At 35.6% G+C, this 19,625-nt stretch overlaps 1 protein-coding gene across 1 annotated transcript in view; it reads left to right on the plus strand.

The window, feature by feature from the left end:
* Positions 1-19,625, plus strand: part of C29H8orf34 (chromosome 29 C8orf34 homolog) — a 387,205-nt gene that overhangs the window by 102,403 nt on the left and 265,177 nt on the right. Inside the window, 1 exon segment of the mRNA NM_001195666.1 lies at positions 7,919-7,947. Within this exon segment, the coding sequence (NP_001182595.1) occupies positions 7,919-7,947 (29 nt within the window).

The raw sequence follows: 19,625 nt of genomic DNA on the forward strand, positions 1-19,625 counted from the left end.
TCCAGATATCGGTCTACAGATTGCAGCCTGGGAGAAACTCTGGCTGGAACTTTTCCAAGGAAAAGAGCCCAGCTGTTGAGAGGACAGAAGACAGATATTTATGCTTCGTGACTGGTAATAGCAATCTGGACTCAGCCAAGAAAAAAATAACAAATGGCTTTTTTAGTTCGTCAATCATGAACATACCGAGAAAGTCTTGTCTGACAAACAGCCTGAGGAGTTAGAGGATGACAGCCTGTGAGTGAAAATGGAAGCAGATAATGCAGAGTTCTTTGTCCATTCATTGCCACATAGATTTATCTAGTCTTCATACATTATAAGATGGTTAACACATGCACCCAAACCTCAAGTCATATTTTAATAGGAGCAATAAGTGTGAAAAGCAGAATTTCAAAGTCTTGTATAAGGTGCCTTTGGAGGGCCTGTGGGAGTGTAGAAGAGCCTTCAACAAGGAGATTTACAGTCAACCTGATGGAAACTTTATTGAATGGAGTCTAGAAGGATGAAAAGGTAAAGCTAAGGTAAAAGGAGAATGAAGATGTATCATGGGGAGAGGGAGGTGCCTGGCAGAGAGAGAAGCATGTGTGTAAGAGGAAAATTTTATATTGTTGATGCATAAAGGATGAAGTGATAAAGGAAGGCTATGAAGAAGAAAGTCTAGGTGGAGCGGGGAGGGGGGGAGTAGCTTCTACTTCTGTGCTATAGAGATCTTGTAATTAGGTCATCATCCCATGCTTTTGAGTAATCACTCTGGCACAGTGATTATAGTCCTTGCCTTAAGCAAAAATGAGATGAAGAGAGACTGAAAAAGCTATGGGATAGAAAAAAGAGAATGGGCTTAAGAAAATATAGATTGTTGTATGACTAAGAGTCCTTGGTTCATATGAGGGAAGGGTGCACATAAAGAGAAAAATATGTATTTGTTTTATTTTTGTTTATAATTAAGGTGAGTGGGTGCTCTCTCTACCTCAAATAAGAATTCAAAAGGGTTTGGGGGTGAAAGTGGAGTTTTGTTTCACACTCTAGTTTCAGATACTGCTGGCACATCCCAGTGGTATGGATAGCTCTTTTCTGGTTCCAGCAGTCAAGTACATACATATCAAAGTCACCTATTTGGAAAAATTGGGTTGGGGATATAGATTCGGGAATCTTCAGCACATAGAGAAAGACAACACACACACACACACACACACACACACACACCATCAGCATTTGAGACACAGGTAGACAAATGATCCCAGCTGAGGAGACTGAAAAGGGTGGGATGAAAACTAAGATAGAATTTTCATAAAAATCAAAGAGGGAAAATATTTCAGAAAATATTCCTGAGTTGTCTGAACTGGCAGATAAGTTTGTAAGAAACAGATGGAAATCTATTCCACTGTGAGTACAGCTATCTCCAAGCCCTACTTCCATTGTTTACTGCTGTGGGATTTGTAATAGTGAAAAGTTGGAAATTAAGTATCTCTTATTAGAGAAATGGATAAAGAAATCATGGTACATTCACACAATGGTACACTGTAGAGCCATTAAAAATGATATAGAAAATACTAATATGAAAATATAGTTAAGATAATGCTTTAAGTAAAAAGCAGGTAATGAAAGTGTATATATTTAATTTTAATTTTATCTTGTATATATGCCTATATAGACATACAGTATTTATATGCATGCCCATACATGTGCACAAAATTATTTGAAAGAATTCACAACCAGCTGTTATTATTTGTCTGTGAATGGAAACTTGTTTTCCTTTCTCCTCTTATTATATATATATTTTTTTTGTTGGTAAACAGGTACTGGCTTGATAAAGTGAAATAAAATAGGCATCTTTTTAAAAAAGATTTTATTTTTTATTTATTAGACAGCAAGAGAGCACAAGCAGAGAGAGTGATAGGCACAGAGAGAGATAGAAGCAGACTCTCCACTAAGTAGAGAGCCCCATAGGGCTCAATTCCAGGACCCCAGATTATGACCTGAGCTGAAAGCAGATGCTTAACCGACTGAGCCACCGAGGTGTCCTAGAATAGTTATCTTTTTGTAGTAGGAAAGATTCCATCTGATTACATCTCAGGATGTGTATACAGAATAGTTTCAAGAAGATCATGAAAGCAGATGCTAGTGGATAGGAGATGGAAGAGTGAATGGACAGTAAGGAAGAGAGATAAGGAGTATAAGCACTTTGAAAAGTTTTGATGAGAATAGGAAAGGCATGAAAGAGAACACAATTAGTGGGGGAAGGTAAAGGATGTTGGAATTCTGAGTCATTTTGGTTTGGTTTTCTTTTAGTTTTGCGCATATGTGCGCATACATATGTACATATATGTGAGTGAGAGAGAGAGACAGGAGAGGAGATTACAGAGAATACATAGGCATTTGTGTACATATGTAATGGGTTTTAGGTGATCAGAGGAAACCAAAAGAAAGAACTAGCAAAGTCAGAATAGAGGAGGAAGGTAATAGATGGAGCAAACACCAGAGAAGGTAGATGCGGATGGAGTCAGGAAATAGTTGTGGAGTTTGCTCTTTCTGCGAGAAAGAACATGTCAACCTCTGAGATTAGAGAAAACAGTATAAATGGCTTGTTTCAGGGAGGATAAATCAGAACATCTAGCGAGTTTCAATGGATAGTTTCAAAATTTTCAGAATATTACTAGTTGAAGTTCTTTAATAGTGAGCACATCCTTTACATCGAAGAGATGGGTAGGGGCCTGATGAAAATCCTTAGGTTTGGAAGTGTCCATCAGAGACTGAAAGAGCCAATAAGTAAAGTATAAAAATTGTTACGGGGTTCTAGAACAAGATTCTGCAAACTCTGACCAGGGAGCCAAATCTAGCCTGTGGTCTGTCTTTGTGGCCCAGAAGCTAAGCGTGTTTCTTAAATTTTTAAAGGTTGTTTAAAAAAAGAAGAAGAAATATATGGATATAACATAGACCATATGTGACTTGAAAATCCTAAAGTATGTACTATTTAGCTCCTTACAGAAAATTTTTCCAACTTTTTTCCTTGGTAACCAAATTGAAGATAGAATCCCTCATTTTGTGGCAGGAATCCTCTTTGCTGTGAAGGCAGTCACCAATCTATCTAAAAAATATTTTAATTGGCAAATGGTCAGGGCTAAGTCTGAAGTATCAGTAATGTTCATTTTGTTGATATGTGTGATACTTCCATAGGTATTTGCTTTAACACTCTGCATTATACTCAGTAGTGTTCTGGGACACTAACTCTAAAAATAATCCTTAATTTGTAGCATTTGCCAATTTCCATTGTATAAATACTCCCAACATGGCTAATTTCAGGCTACCAATGTGACAGTACTGAAGGAGGATTTGAGAAGAAATGTGCAGAATAGGTTGTCACAAGCCAGTTTGGGCCAGTTTGGGATTTTTTCCATAGGAAAACAAATTATGGAGAAATAACTAGTTCCATTTCATACCATATGAATTTTCTGACCTACTCTCATGAAATTAATTACACTGACTAAGCTGTAAAAACTTTTGAAAAGCTTCTAATTCCATTTCTTGTAGCTACAACTGAATTTGAACCCTAGGGCTAAGCTGATACATGGGAAGATGCACATCTTGGTGAATCAGATAGCTCTTGTTTTCTTGATGGAGCACAACTCAAATTTGGGAATGTGAGAACTGTATTTTGGCATCTTTGGAGGCCTCTTTGGAGATTGGAATAAATGGAAATGCCCATAAGCTGAAGGACACAAATGGAATCCATCCAGATAGGCTTACGCTACAGCAGAATCATGAAGCCACCTCTGACATGCATGACTTGCCTCTTTATCTAGAAGAGAAGCTTAGTTTCTGAAGGCACTAATATTCCCCAGTTTCTTAGAGGCAGCTTACTTCCATAAGTTGGACACCATTGCTACCCTAAGCCAAGCCTCTTTGGCTACTCTGATAGGGCAACGTTTCCTTTAAGGTTTCAGTTTGACTTTCAGGAAGACGAAGTATGCCAGTATGCATCAAGAGTCCCACAAGTTAAACTCTGAGCCTTCTTTCCTTACCATATTGTAGCAACCCACTATATTTCTTCTGGCATCTTTTCCAAGGTATTTTATTTTCTGTTCCTCCCTTCTTCTCACCTTCTATAAACTTAAAAAAATATAACCTTATCATATAAGGTATTATGGCTCTTAAGAGTTAATGAAATGGCCAAAAATTGTAAAAATCTCCTCTGAGGAAATAGCCGTGAATGCTCTGCTAGGCACTAGGAGAAAAATCCTGGCTCCTCAGTATGAATAGTTCTCATTAGGGCTTCATGCTTCTGTAAAGGAGCATTTCTTTAACATTCTTTCAACTGCTTTTAATCAGTTTAAGCTTTTTTTTTTTTTTTTGAAAAAAAAAAGATTTTCTCTATTTATTTAAGAGAAAGAGAGCACAAGCACAAGTTGGAGAGGCAGAGGGAGAAGCAGACTCCCCACTGAGTGGGGAGCTCAACTTGGCATGATCCCAGGACCTTGGGATCATGACCTGAGCTGAGGGCAGATGCTTAACTAACTGACTCACTCAGGTGCCCCAGCCAATTTAAGCTTTGATTAAAAATGAAATAATAAAAAGTGAAAAATATCCTAGGTAATTTGATATAAATACTACAGAACTGAAAGAATTATATATATATATATATATATATATATATATATATATATATGTAGAGATTTAGATAATTTAGATAATTTCTTAGGCAAAATCATCAGAATACATAAATGTTAGAAAAATATAATAATAGGTATTTGAGCAAAATATGTAAGACCAAGCACCTGGAACAATTAGAAATTCCTTTCCCAAGTGAAGTTTCCTTTTAGTTAGTTTGAAATGTATTCTGGGACCTGTCACTTCACTTCATCGTACTTTTTTTTTTAATTTTTTTAAAATTTTTATTTATTTATGATAGTCACACACACACACACACACACACACACACACACACACACACACACAGAGAGGCAGAGACATAGGCAGAGGGAGAAGCAGGCTCCATCCACCGGGAGCCCGACGTGGGATTCTCCAGGATCGCGCCCTGGGCCAAAGGCAGGCGCCAAACCGCTGCGCCACCCAGGGATCCCCCACTTCATCGTACTTTAATATCTCTTCATAACAACCTTCTCTTTGTCTCCAGTTTCCACTGGCAGATATTTTTGTCTTGCAGAAAAGCTCTTGATACATGCTAAAGTGAAGAGTAGTGGACAGTGAATAGAGGATGCAAGGAGCTAGCTCATAAGTGATAAACAAGCACTGCGTACCATGTATTCTGACCATTCAAAAGCCTTTTGACTTACTTGCTAGCTCTTGGCTACATTCTACATGGGTGAAGCATTACCATTATTATGAATAGATTATTCATAAGTAATATGAGGGGTAAAAAATTTAAGGATCAACTGATAGCTTTCTCACAATTGAATGAGAAAACTCATTGCAGGGCCAAGGGCATTCATGCAGAAAGTTGAAAAAAATCAAGAGTGTTTCAAAAATCCCAGTCAGTTGAATCATGGATTATTTAATTCTAAAAATCTAAGTTTTATGACTATGGATGAGAGAGTTTTGTTTTATATATCTTTTCTCTTTCTCTCTTTTTTTTTCTCTCTTTTTTTAAAAAAATAGATTAAGTCTTTTAAATATTTATTTTTAAAATAATATATTCAATTTTAATATTGAACTCATTGGAAAGGAACACTTTTTTCATAGTATAATAAATGTAAATACAAGCATTTAAAATGTATATTTGCCTTCTATAAACTAGAGTAATGTATTTTAAATCTTCTGTAGACTGTGACACAAACCACTTGATACTCTAAAATTCCTACATTAGCTTGAAATCAGAGTCATTCTAAGTGACATTCATATTTGTATATATATTTAAAACCAAACATTCACAAATGTGTGACTTATATCAGGCCTTTAGAAATGTTTATAATTGCGCAGAGCTTTGGGTTCCCTCATCTGTCTACGGATGCTCCCACACTCTGTATCTGAGTTCACCATACACACCAGCTGCAATGCTGCTCCTTTATGAAGTCTTTCTCCTTGAATTGTTTGAAGATGCTGTCTTGAGATGCCCGGGTGGCTCAGCGGTTGAGCGTCTGCCCTAGGCTCAGGGCATGATCCTGGAGTCCCATGATCGAGTCTTGCATTGGGTTCTCTGCATGGAGCCTGCTTCTCCTCCCTCTTCCTGTATCTCTGCCTTTCTCTCTGTGTCTCTCATGAATAAATAAAGTCTTTAAAAAAAAAGAAGAAGCTGTCTTTATAATAAAGCAAGTCCCTGAATAATTGTTAAGTTAGGTTTCCCCAAATCCCAATAGTGGTATGGTAGCTAGATTCTCTTTTAGAATAGTGACACATAAAAATTCTCAGTCATCAATAACTTTTACCAAAAAAGAATTTCATAGAGTATTGTGATGAATAATGTGTCTCAAATACACCTGTTTTAGTTTTATCTACAAGGGGAGTTGTCGTGCCATTTACCAAGATGAAGTAGGGCATCTTTTTCTACTTTGTGTATATTTGATTTATTAGGTCAGTGGAGAGCAAAAATAATATATAGCAGCCCACAAAGTACAAACATTCTGTACAGACATTCTGTACCTGATCAGGTTAGGGGATTTTTTTACTCAGACTTATTTTCTTGCTACGGTTTTCAGGTTCTTTTTTCTAATCCAGCCCATTCTTTCTTGGGCTTTATTTATAGCCTGCTGAACTTGGCTTCAATCTGTTTTTATTTCCTCTGTATTTCCTTTGACTTCAAACCTTAGAACTTTCCTTGTCTCTTGGCCTATCCCACACTGGGGTTTGACACCAGCTTCCCTTTACTCTATGCCCCAAACCTGAGGGTTAACTGAGCCTGCTTCAGTGCCTGGCCACAGTACATGCCACCATAGGCACATCATTGTTCAAAAAAAGGAGAAGTAAGGCTTTGGGAGGATTTTGTCTTTAACCTGACGTATCCAGACTGAAATGCCCACAGGGATTCAGCAACTAGCTCAGAAAGAAGGTCTATGCTGGTGATAAAGATTCGCTGTTCATCACCGCATAGAGAAATAAAAATGTCATTGGTATGAATTAGAGTATCATGAGAGTGTATTAGTGAAAAGAAAAGACAGCTCAGCAAAGAACCCTAGACATTTCAGGGAAGGACTCCCTGCCCCCAAAGAAGAGGATTCCCGTGAAGAAGACAAAGAGAATGAAAGGGAGCACAACATTTCAAGGAGGAGGAATGAGGTTAAAAGAGCGTCACCACAGATAAATAAATTAAGGACTAAAACTTTTCACTTTGCTAACGTAGACCAATTTTAGAGGAGTAGTAAAGACAGAAACTCGACTGATATACAGTGAGAAATGTATAGATGGTTTGAAGGTGAACTTGTGAGGAGGAATCATTTATCCATAGGCTCAAAAAGCTGTCAACCGAAGAGAATATGGGGCAAATTCTTTAAGCTCTATCGTATGTGTTTTCATCTGTAGAACAAGGGAATTAAAATAAATGATCTCCAGCCACTATTCTGCTATAATATTCTATCCCTCTAGGAGTCTAAATCAGTTCTTAAGAAGGAACAAAATTATAACATGCTAAGCCTTATTTGATTGTCATTATAACATAATGACAACATCTTTACACTTGTCTTTGAATATTTGTTCTTCATTTAACAATCTACCAGCAGTATGGTACTTGTTTTGTTTCTGTTGCACATTTACATTGTTTCAGCAGTTCATGCTGTTATAGTTGGCTTAACTTCCTTATTTGTGTTGTTAGTAGAAAGGATGTAACACATTATTTTGAAGCACTAATAAAAGGCAAAAGCAAAATGGAAAACATACTAGTTTTACAAATAGAACTTTTGTTTTTGTTTCTGACATTGTATTATTAAAGACTTTTTCTAAAACTTTTTTATACATCTCTTTTGAATCCCAGGTATTGCACTTTCAGATGAACTTGATAAGGTAAGTTGAAAAGAAAATGTAGAATTGACATTTTAATTCATTGTCTAAATGAAAGACTTTCTGATACACAGAGTGTTCGAATCTGATTGATTTGGTGCTAACTTCTTAAAACTTTCAGTTATATGCTTTGATTTTTTTTATGAAAGCTATTGCATGAAATATATATATATATATATATATATATATATATATATATATATCACCTACTCTCTGGAGTCAAGAGTTTTAGAATTTGGTTAGAGAAAACGGAATCACTGTAATCACTGAATCACTGTACAAAAAAAGAGGAAAACTAATAATATTATGTAAAGTATTTTTTTCTATATATGATGATGAAGATGATGTTATGGAAGACACTTATACTTTTCTATAGCTATCCTTTGGAAACCTAAGTCAGTAAGTTTTTGTATTGTTTTGTTTTTAATTTCCAAGATGCAAAGAGAATATGATGGTTACTTCACCAGGGTGATAGTTGTGAAGTGGTGAAAAGTGATAGAATTAGGAATATATTTTAACAGTAGTGTCAGTAGAACTTGTTAAATGTATCCAATTTGGGAAGTTGTAGAAGTCAGTCAATGATGATTCCTAGGTTTGGGAGATGAGCAGCTAGGTAAACTATAGTGCCATTTATCAAAATTGGAAAAACTGGAGTGAAAGCAGAAAGCAAAAAACTGGTAGATTACAGTAACATTAAATGTTGTCTTTTGGCTTGCTTATTTTGAGTTGTCTTTTAAGCATATTTATATGAGCAGTTACTCATGAGAATTTAGTTGTACACTTAGGAGTCATTGAGATAGAAGTTCTCGGTATTGATTGATTGATTGATTGTCTCAAGGACGCCTTTATACTCCTATGACAGAGGCTTTGGTTTGTGTAGATTATATCTTCTGTATTTACCATGTAAGAAATTAAGACTTCTAAAAACTGTATACGTTTTTCACCTAAAAAATAGCAGTGATAAAACCATTGTATTATAGATAACATGTTTTTTTATGAAAATACTTTATTTGCCAAAACAAGGTATTTGTGAGAACATTACATTACTTACATTTCTGAGAGTCTATTTAATGTCTGGCTTAATTGGAAACTTCTGAATTTTTGAAACTACTTCTGTACTTAATGTGTTATTTCACCCCCTGCTAAAAATCTGACATCAGATATGTAGTTGGAAAAGGGCAAAGCACCTTGAAATAGCCATTAATATTGTGAATGTTGACGCAAATATCTCTCTAAACAGAAGACATATTACAATTGGCTTAGTAGGCTAGATACATAGAAAGAAAATGATAGAAAGTATTGTACAAGAAAAAATGGGATTCTATAAATCATTACATTTTAAAATAATAAACTATAATGTAATAATTGTATTATTTCTACAAAAACAAGAAGGTTAGTATTCTTCTATTCCAAATAGGATTATACCTTTTGAATTTTGTACCATAAAAATACATTTCTGTTTTAGGTAAAATTTATCAATATACTTTTAAGCATAAAATAAGCCATCATAATACTTAAAAATTAATTTATATCGGTACAAAATGTGCAAAACTAGATCTTGACTAGATCTTGGCTACAAACAATAGCAACTAGAACAAGTGGCAGATGTAGTCTTTTGGCTTTGTCCTGCTTTTCTAGTCTTCGTCCTCTGTGTGTCCATCATTGTCTTTTCCCCAGCTGGCCTCCTTCTTACACCATGACCTTCCTTACAACTTGCAGAAATTTCATAATTGCTGCTCCTGTATTTATATTCTGTGTTCACTTTATGTACAAAGGCCTCATCATCTCTATTTCTAGGTTCAGTTGCTCCTTCCAATATATTCTGCAAAGCCCTGACTGCCCTAATCATAAATTAGCTTGTGTGATTCTACTTGGCCCTATTCTTTTTTCTTCTGGGTGCTAACTAGCAATAGGGTTAGTGTCTACACCATCTTGATGAGCTAAAGAACATACTAATTGTTCTTTGAACTGAAAATAGATTTTACCCTCACCCTCAGTGGATGCCATGATACTTGGTTAGTATCATCCTCAGGACACATCCTTACCCCAAAACCCTCTTTCTTCCAAGTACTTGCTGAGAGGAGTTTCTCTTTAATTAAACTGCAGACATTGCTAATTTTCATTTACTTACCTAACATTCCTATTTTTGAAGACTTCATGGAAATTGCTGAAATTATTGCACATTTATTATTTTTAATTTTTATTGAGAAGATGTCAACAATTGTCATAAATAAACTTTTATTTAAAAATAGTTATGACAGTGCAAAGAAATTTTTCCCATTCCCATATTAAATTTTTAAAGAGTACCAGATAATAACACAGGCTGCCAGAGCCATAGCCACTATTCTTTGCCTTCCTGGAAAGCAGTCTTGGTGGAGGAGAGAGTTGGCCTTATGGCGCTCTCTGCTGACCATAAGCTCACAGTCCTGCATTTTTCTTGGTAAGAAAATGTGAATCTCAGACATATCCAAAAAAAACAACAACTAAACAATGATTTACAACTTGTGTTACCTGACACCTATGTCTTTAATGTAATAATAAAAATCAATTAAGTTTTTTTCCTTTTAATCTTCCATTAACAATTTTGGGGGTTTGCTGAAGATCATTTTTCTTATCCTCTATAAAGTACTAATTATTTACTATCCTATTCCAATTATATTCAAATCTTTTTTTTTTAATTTTTATTTATTTATGATAGTCACACAGAGAGAGAGAGAGAGAGAGAGAGAGAGAGGCAGAGACACAGGCAGAGGGAGAAGCAGGCTCCATGCACCGGGAGCCCGACGTGGGATTCGATCCAGGGTCTCCCGGATCGCGCCCTGGGCCAAAGGCAGGCGCCAAACCGCTGCACCACCCAGGGATCCCTCCAATTATATTCAATTGTAATTTATTTGAAATAATTTTTTCCTTGTGGTTTTTAAAGTTAGTTTGTGAATCCTGATAAAGGTAGTAAGAATGATTAATTTTACTTAAAATGGAAACAAAATAAAACAGAGGCTAATGTTAGTTTTAAGACTTTTATTTTTAGTTGTGGGAATTCTCTTTCTTATTCATTGCCCTTCCTCTCTCCTTAGCCACTGTATTGGTTTTCTTTTGCTGCTGTAACAAATTAAAATAATGCCAACTTATTGTCTTAGGGTTTTATACTTTAGAAGTTCAACATGACTCTCCCTGGACTTAAATCAAGGTATTATAGGGTTGCATTCCTTCCTAAAGTTCTAGGGGAAATCTCTTTCCTTGCCTTGTCTAGCTCTTAGAGGCTGCCCTATTTCTCGGTGCATGGCCTTTTTTCTATATCTTCAAAACCAGCAGTATCTCCTCTCTCGCTACCTGTGGCCAGGAAAAGCTTTCCACTTTGTATGGCATCATGTGATTAGGTTGGGGCCACCTGGCTAATCTGTATAATTGAATCTTAACATTTTTAACCTTAATCATGCTAAGTCCTTTTTGTCATTTAATGGAACATATTCACAGGCTTGGGGGTTAGGATGCAGACACTCAGAAGAAGCTTATCATTTTTGCCTCTCAGCCACAATTCAGGTTCAGATAGTATGACCTTTCCTATCTGTATCTAATTCTTGAGACCGCTAGCATTCCAATTCATCCTTCAAAGTGCCATATAGTAGAGATGGCCGGTTCCTGCTCAGCTTCTGTTCGCTGGAGCAGTGTGGCCACTTCTTCAAGTGTGGTCGGGGTTGGGTGCTTATGGGCTCACTCTATTCCTGAGGACTGCTTCAGTCTGTCCTGCCCAGGGATGCCTGGGGTGGCCCTCGGCCAGTGACCTACTGAAATAAGACCTTGACCTGTCATTTACATTCCAGGGCTCCTTCTGACGTCAGTCTATGAGGAGACTTTACCCGAACCCATATATTTGCCTAGTTTCTTCCCCTGTCTTCTGCTTCCTTTACTCTCTTCCAGGTTCACTTGAGAGACCCTAGGAATATATCACTTGATATAGCCTCTGGTTCTAGGGAGGCTTAGAGAATCCTGCTAAAAATTTTCCGTGACTCCCCTGCTCCTTACCAAATTAAGTCCAGATTTCTAACACTAGAATAAACAGTCTCCATTTTGTCACTCAAATCTATATTTTATGCTTTGCTTCCTTCTTTTTCTCTATTCAGAGTCTGTTTTGTGTTCAACAAAGAATAGTGTAAGGCAGCTAGACCACAGTACTTCTAAGTCATATTTTTTTTGTTTTTTTTCCCCACATTTTTGCTCATTGTCATCCCCTCACCTCTCTCTAACTTTTCCATTTTTCAAGCTCCAACCTTCCCTGATCACTCTTGCAGAAAGTGATCTCACCTTCTCTGAGTTCTTAGAAGATGTAGCAACCACATCACAAATGACACTTCTTGTCTCATATTATGGAAATTTTTGCTCACTGCTTGAAGAAACTGCCTGATATTTTGGAAAAATCCACAGAGTAAACCTTGGATTGAACCTTGGCTCCTGCCATTTACTAATTATGTGGACTTCAGGAAGTTATTTATAGATGCTGAGCTTTAGTTTCCTTCTCTGTGAAATGTTGTGGATTTAGTAACTATTGAAAATAACATCAGTTGCTCTCCCACTCAAAAATAATTTTAGGCAGATGGCTAAAATATCTAAAATATAAAACATATAAAAGGATTGTTTGGGAAAGTCAAAGATAACAGAGCATAGGAATTATATGAGTCCCCTGCACAAAATGCAGTTTGAGGCTCAATATAATCATTCTAGTTGAGCCACAGTTGAACTTTTTGTCACGTGGTATCATCACCACTGACAGCATCATAGCAAACCAGTTGTTCACAGGAAAACTAACTATTCTTCCTACTGAATCTTTTCTTTCTTTCTTTTTTTTTAAGAATTTTTAAAAATTTTTATTTATTTGTGATAGTCACACAGAGAGAGAGAGAGAGAGGGGCAGAGACATAGGCAGAGGGAGAAGCAGGCTCCATGCACCGGGAGCCCGACGTGGGATTTGATCCTGGGTCTCCAGGATCGCGCCCTGGGCCAAAGGCAGGCACTAAACCGCTGTGCCACCCAGGGTTCCCCTTCCTACTGAATCTTAAGAAAAATATCCCCCATTTATCTTCATGAAGTAGATACATATAATGTATATGTATATTATATTACATATAATATCCTTAAAACTATTTATGCTTTATTTATGCTATGTTCACCAAAGGCTATCAACAGAGTACAAAAATAACTTCTAGATTATGAGGAATATTTGCAAATCATATATGTATGATAAGAGGCTGATATCCAGAATATATAAAGAACTCCTGCAATTCAACAATAAAACAATTTACCTGATTTCAAAAAAAAAAAAAAAAAAAAACTTCAATAGACATTTCTCCAAAGATGATGTACAAATGGCCAGCAAGCATATGAAAAAATCCCCATATCACTCATCATTGGAGATATGTAAATCAAAACCACCATGAGATACCATCTCAAACCCTTAGGAGGACTACTATCAGAAAACCCCCAGAAAATAATAAGCATTGGTGAGGATGTAGAGAAATCGGAACATTTGCAGTTCTTAAAAACATTAAAGATAAAATTACCAGATGATCCAGCAGTCCTATTTCTAGGTATATATCCAAAAGAATTGAAAGCAGGATCTCTGAGAGTTATTTGCACATATTTTAGCCTTATTCACAATAGTGAAAAGATAAAAGCAACCAAGAGTCCACTGATGGATGAATAGATAAACAAAATGTGATGTATACATGTGATGGAGTATTATTCAATCTTAAACAGGAAGGAAGTCTTGCCAGGTGCTAGAACATGGATGAACCTTGAGGACATTATACAAAATGAAAAAAAGTCACAGAGAGATATAGACTATCTAATTCCAGTTATAGGAGTTATATAAAATAGAGTAATAGAAACAGAAAGTAAAATGGTAGTTGCCAGGAACCGGGAGGAGTGGGACATGGGAGTTTTTTAATGGGTATAGGGCTTCAGTTTCACAAGACGAAAGAGGTCCACTCAACACTGGTTTGCACAGTATCATGAATGTACTTAACATTACTGAATTGTATACTTAAAAATGGTTTGGGATAGTACATTTGTTTTACTATAATTTAAAACAATATACTCTTACAATAAATAAGATCATTAGTTTCATAGGAGTTCCTTGAATAATGTCTGCTGACCTAGGCAGATATCATAACCCAAAAGCTAAGGTTGGTTGGAACAATTCCACAGAAGTCTAAATAGTGAAGTATAGGACAGAGCTCCCTGGTGTTCTGGTGTAAGTAAAAGATACATTTTAGAGTATTTAGCATTATAGACAGTTTGCATATCTTTTAGACAAATCATCATTTAGACATCTCATTTCACTAACTTTGTTAGCTATTGAATGACAGCTTGAGTTTCTAGGCCTTGAATTTTTAAATGGGTGTAATAATAATAATAATGGATGTAATAATAATGAACTATTTAGTGCATACTATATTTAGACTTTGGGATAAACATTTCTTATAGATTATACCATTTTATCCTAATGAAAAAAATATATTTGTTAAGAACTTACTGCATGCCAGCCAGTGTTCTAAATTATATACCTGTAGTATCTTAAATATTTACTAATATCCTATGAAATTAGATACTATTATTCCCATTTGACAAATGACAAAATTGGGGTGCAGAGAGGTTAATAAACTTACCAGAGGTTATATTACTGAAAATAGAGGTGGGACACAGACTCAGGCACATTAACCTCACAGACCATGTTCTGAATTATGTCATGTATATGATATAGTTACTGTTAGTTATCAGACTAATAGATGAAAAAAATCAGAGCTCTTAGGGTTTTATAAGTTCCCCCTTCATCCCACAGTAAATGGAAGAACTGGAAATCAAATCCAGATAGTTTATACTCCAAAGTCTATACTCATAGTCTCTTCAGTGGATTATGCCAGTGCAGTTCCTATTACAGGTGCCTGGTGCAGAATAATCACTTAATTAATAATTACTATCTTTATTAGAAATTCTTTGTTCACAGTGCTTACTAAGTCTACACAAAGCTTTTGGGAAATAATTGTGTAATAGCTGGAACTAAATATGTTCCATTTCTCTAATCCAGTTTTGTGGCCTTTTACCATACTTCCGACTATCAAGACATTCTCTTTGAGTTATTTTATTATATTAAGAACTCTAATTCTAGTATGATAGAAATCTAGGAAGGGTGATAGGGTAGTGTTCATGTTCTCAAATAATGTTTCAGCATGTAAGTTAAGTATACATGAGACCATCCAAAGGACTAACTAGGTGCATAATAATGGATAATATTTATTAGGCATATAGTATATAACAGGTACTATGCCAGGTGCCTTAAGTACATGTTCTTTTTTTTAAAGATTTTATTTACTTATTCATGAGAAACACAGAAGCAGAGATAGGAGAAGCAGGCTCCATGCAAGGAGCCTGATTCAGGACTCGATCCCAGGACTCCGAGATCACACCCTGAGATGAAGGCAGATGCTCAACCGCTGAGCTACCCAGGTGTCCCTTAAGTACATGTTCTTATTAACATTCACAAAAGCCCTATGAGAAAGTTCTTATATCATTTCTACACATAATACAGTTGAAACCCATGGAGTTTGGTAACTTGTGTAATTTTACAGATACAGATAAAATACTGTAGAATTCAGGTTTGAGTATGAATTTAACTCCAAAACCCTTTTTTCTTAAATACTATATTATATTGCCTCACTAAGAAGTAAGAAGCTCCAAGAAAGACTATTTTTTATTATTTCAGACTGCTTATATGATACAAGTAACATTGAAATCTGGTACAGACATAATATGCTATGGGCTTTCTAGCCACCTGGTGATTGCCTTCACTAAGCATACCAACGGAAGGACTAAAAACTTAACTCCTTTAAAGATAAGATATTTTTTCACTACACAGATTTGTTTTGTTATTGACTTTCCATTTCTATTCATTTCTCCCCAAGCAAACAAATCTGGATTGCATTCCGCACGTGTGTGTGTGTATGTGTGTGTGTGTATGTGTGAATATGTGTATGTGCTGGCATGTGTATAGTTATTTGGAGAATGGTTTTAAGATTTAGGGCATACTTACATTCTTATGATCCTTTGTCTTGTTTCTGTGTTACAGGATCTCTTGCCCACCCACATGTGACTACCTGCATGTGTATCATATATTTTTGGCAGTAGAGGAAAATCCATAAAACTGCTTAATATCTTGTGTTGGTCATATGTTTGATCTGTAACAAGCAATAGTCTTAATATTAAGGGAGACTACCAGTATGATTATTGTTCATGTTTTGTCTTAAAAACCTATCTCTCAAAAATGAGATGTGAAAAATGACAATCAAGGAAAAATATTTGCAGTTTACATCACAGGTAAAGCTAAATAAAACTTAATAGAACAGAGGATAAAAGGCCTAAATTCCACTAAAAATGAACCATATAAATTGCTCACAGAAAAAAACATGAAAATGTTTCTTAATCATATGAAAAGATACTAAGCTTCATTCAGAATAGGAGAAATCAAAAGTAAACACCACTGCTTACCTATCAGATTTTTAAAAATCCCCAAGTTAATTAAAATACCTTGTTGGTGAGACCGTGAGGAAACAGGCACTTTCAGACATTGCTGGTGAGAATGCAAAATAGTATAAACACAATGGAGGAAAAATTTTCAACATTTAAAAAACTTCATGTGCTGTACTTTTTGATCAAATGATCCTGTTTCCTTGACTGTATTCCAAAGACACACTGGCCAAAAATATGAAAAGACCTATGTGTGAGATTATACCTTGTCATGATACTGTAATAGCAAAATTAAATATTTTAATAGCAAAACAGCTAAATGCTCACTAAAAGAAAAATACTGGATACATTATAGTACATCCACACAATAGAATATTATATAGCTGTAAAAATGAAACAATATCTCTCTAGAGACTTCATTTTTTTTGGATGATTACAGCTTTGTTTTTTTAATTTTTATTTTTTTTAATTTTTGTGTATATATATATGTGTGTGTATATATATATATATTTTTTTTTTTTTTATTTACTCATGAGAGACACAGAAAGGCAGAGACACAGGCAGAGGGAAAAACAGGTTCCACGCAAGGAGCCTGATGTGGGACTCAATCCAGGGTCTCCAGGGTCGCGCCCTAGGCTGAAGGCGGTGCTACACTGCTGAGCCACCCAGGCTGCCCCAATTTTTGTATATTTTTTTAATTGGAGTTCGATTTGCCAACATGTAGTATAACACACAGTGCTCATCCCGTCAAGTGCCCCCCTCCGTGCCCATCACCCTGTCATCCCATCCCCTTGCCCACCTCCCCTTCCATTACCCCTTGTTCGTTTCCCAGAGTTAGGAGTCTCTATAGAGACTTCAGAACCAGAATTTTTGGCATGAGGAAAGGAAACACAGATGTAGGACCAGTATTAAGTAAAAATCCTATAAATCTGTTGTGAAGAGGAAGCATCATTAAGAATTCATATTTTTAAATGAAAAAGGCAAGAAGAGGAAATATGTTTGTAAGTGCGCTACCATTTATCTGAGTAAGTGTAAGAAAATATAGATACATATTTATTTATATTAAAACCAAAATAACAAGAGCAAAATCTGTCATACTGTGAAACACACACACACAGCTGTTTTTTTTTTTTTTAAAGTTACCTATAGAAAGGTGTAGAGAGAGAGGATAGGGATAGAGGCTTGATTTCTTAGAACTGCAAATATATATGCATTTGGGACCATTTAAATATATAATTTTAAAACAAAATCTTAAAACAGTAATTTCTAATAATCAAAAGCAAAATGAAACAAATCAGCACAACTGTGTTTCAGGTTGATGGTGTAAACACACTGAGGTAAAATACTCCCAGTTATTATAAACACAGTGACTTGATTGTTATCTGTTCCCTAAGGACAGAAGGAACAGCAGTAAACTTTTAAATTGTTTTTGGCAATTGTATCATTGATGGATAGTGTTGGCATTACTATAAAGAGATTATTGTCTATGCATTGTGTGATATAGTGAAGAAGTAATTATGTTGATATCCTTAAGAACCAGAATTTTTGGCATTGGGAAAGGAAATACAGGTGTAGGACCAATATTAAGTAAAAATCCTATAATTCTGTTTTGAAGAGGAAGCATCATTAAGAACTCATATTTTTTTGATGAATTACTAAATTCTACACCCGAAACTAGTATTACACTGTATGTTAATTTAAGTGGAATTTAATAACAACTTTTTGAAAAAGGAAAAAGAACTCCTATTTTTTAATTTTTAAAAATAAAATGCGCTCCCCACTGGCACTGAGCACAACTGGAAAACAGATACTATTTTCTGAATATCATTCTCTATTTCTTTTTAAAGATTTTGTTCATTTATTTATGAGAGACACACAGAGAAAAAGAGAGAGAGAGAGGCAGAGACACAGGCAGAGGGAGAAGCAGGCTCTGTGCAGGTAGCCCACCGTGGGACTTGATCCTGGGTCTTCAGGATCATGGCCTGGGCTGAAGGTGGCGCTAAGCCGCTGAGTCACGTGGGCTGCCCAATATCATTCTCTATTAAAAGGAACTCTTTTAATTTCTCTTTGGAGAAATGACTGAATCTAGGGCTGCAGCTAATAAAGTATGCATTGTGCCTGGATTATCTTTTAGTGTCAGGAAGTAACGATGCAATCAAAGAATGATGGAATGTTTTGAAAAGTCATAGGAGCCTATTTGTAGGAGCTCCTTCTAGGAACTTTTTAAAGCCTAAAAATAACGATACTAGTATATATCGTCCATCCAATAAAATAATAATCCATAAGCCATTCTGATATACATGCATACACACACAAATGGAGGTGAAAGGGAGACTCATTCTCACAGTAGAGTACCAACAAATAAATTTAGAAGGAACTGTGAAATTAGCAAATCACAAATTGGCAACCATCATAGTAATTGATGCAGGGAAGGGTCAGCAAACAATGTTAAAATTAGTAGGTGAAATTTTGATGAATTAGACATTATTTACATAGAGACAGAGTTACTCCCCAGAAGATACTTAATAATTAACAAGGAAGAAGTAGCAGCTTTACAATGAAGAAACATGGAAGACACCACCTTGACCACCTGGCAAGGTTAATATCACTAGTGATAAGAAAAATCAGCATTATATGCCTTTTGATAGGAAAGGAATACATCACTTCTGTGTCATTTTTGCCAAAAATGCATGACTTGACTATAATCTTAGGATACATTGGAAAAAGACAAATTGAGGGGCCCCCAAAAAATAATTGACCCACATGTTAAAAAAACATAAAGGTCATAAATGTCAAATACTAAAAACTGTTCTACAGTAAAGGAGATTAATCAACAACAAGAACATGACAATTGAGTGCCATATATGATCCAGGATTCTCTATGGCCATCAGCAACTTTATTCAAATAATTGAGGAAATTTAAAAAGGGTTGATATATTGTGTTGTATTTATGTTATTTACTGGTTTTGATAATTATACTGGAGCCACAAAAGAAAATGTCCTTCTTTTTAGGAAATATACCCTAAAGTGGTTAGAGGTAAGGAGTATCATATTTGCAACTTACCTTCAAATGGTTCTAGGGAAATTTTATGTATAAATACAAAAAAGAAAGAATATGATACAGCAAAATATTAACCAACAGTGTTGACATTATTACATTAACA

The sequence above is a fragment of the Canis lupus genome, chromosome 29, assembly GCF_011100685.1.
Source record: "Canis lupus familiaris isolate Mischka breed German Shepherd chromosome 29, alternate assembly UU_Cfam_GSD_1.0, whole genome shotgun sequence".
In the NCBI taxonomy this organism is placed as follows: Eukaryota; Metazoa; Chordata; class Mammalia; order Carnivora; family Canidae; genus Canis; species Canis lupus.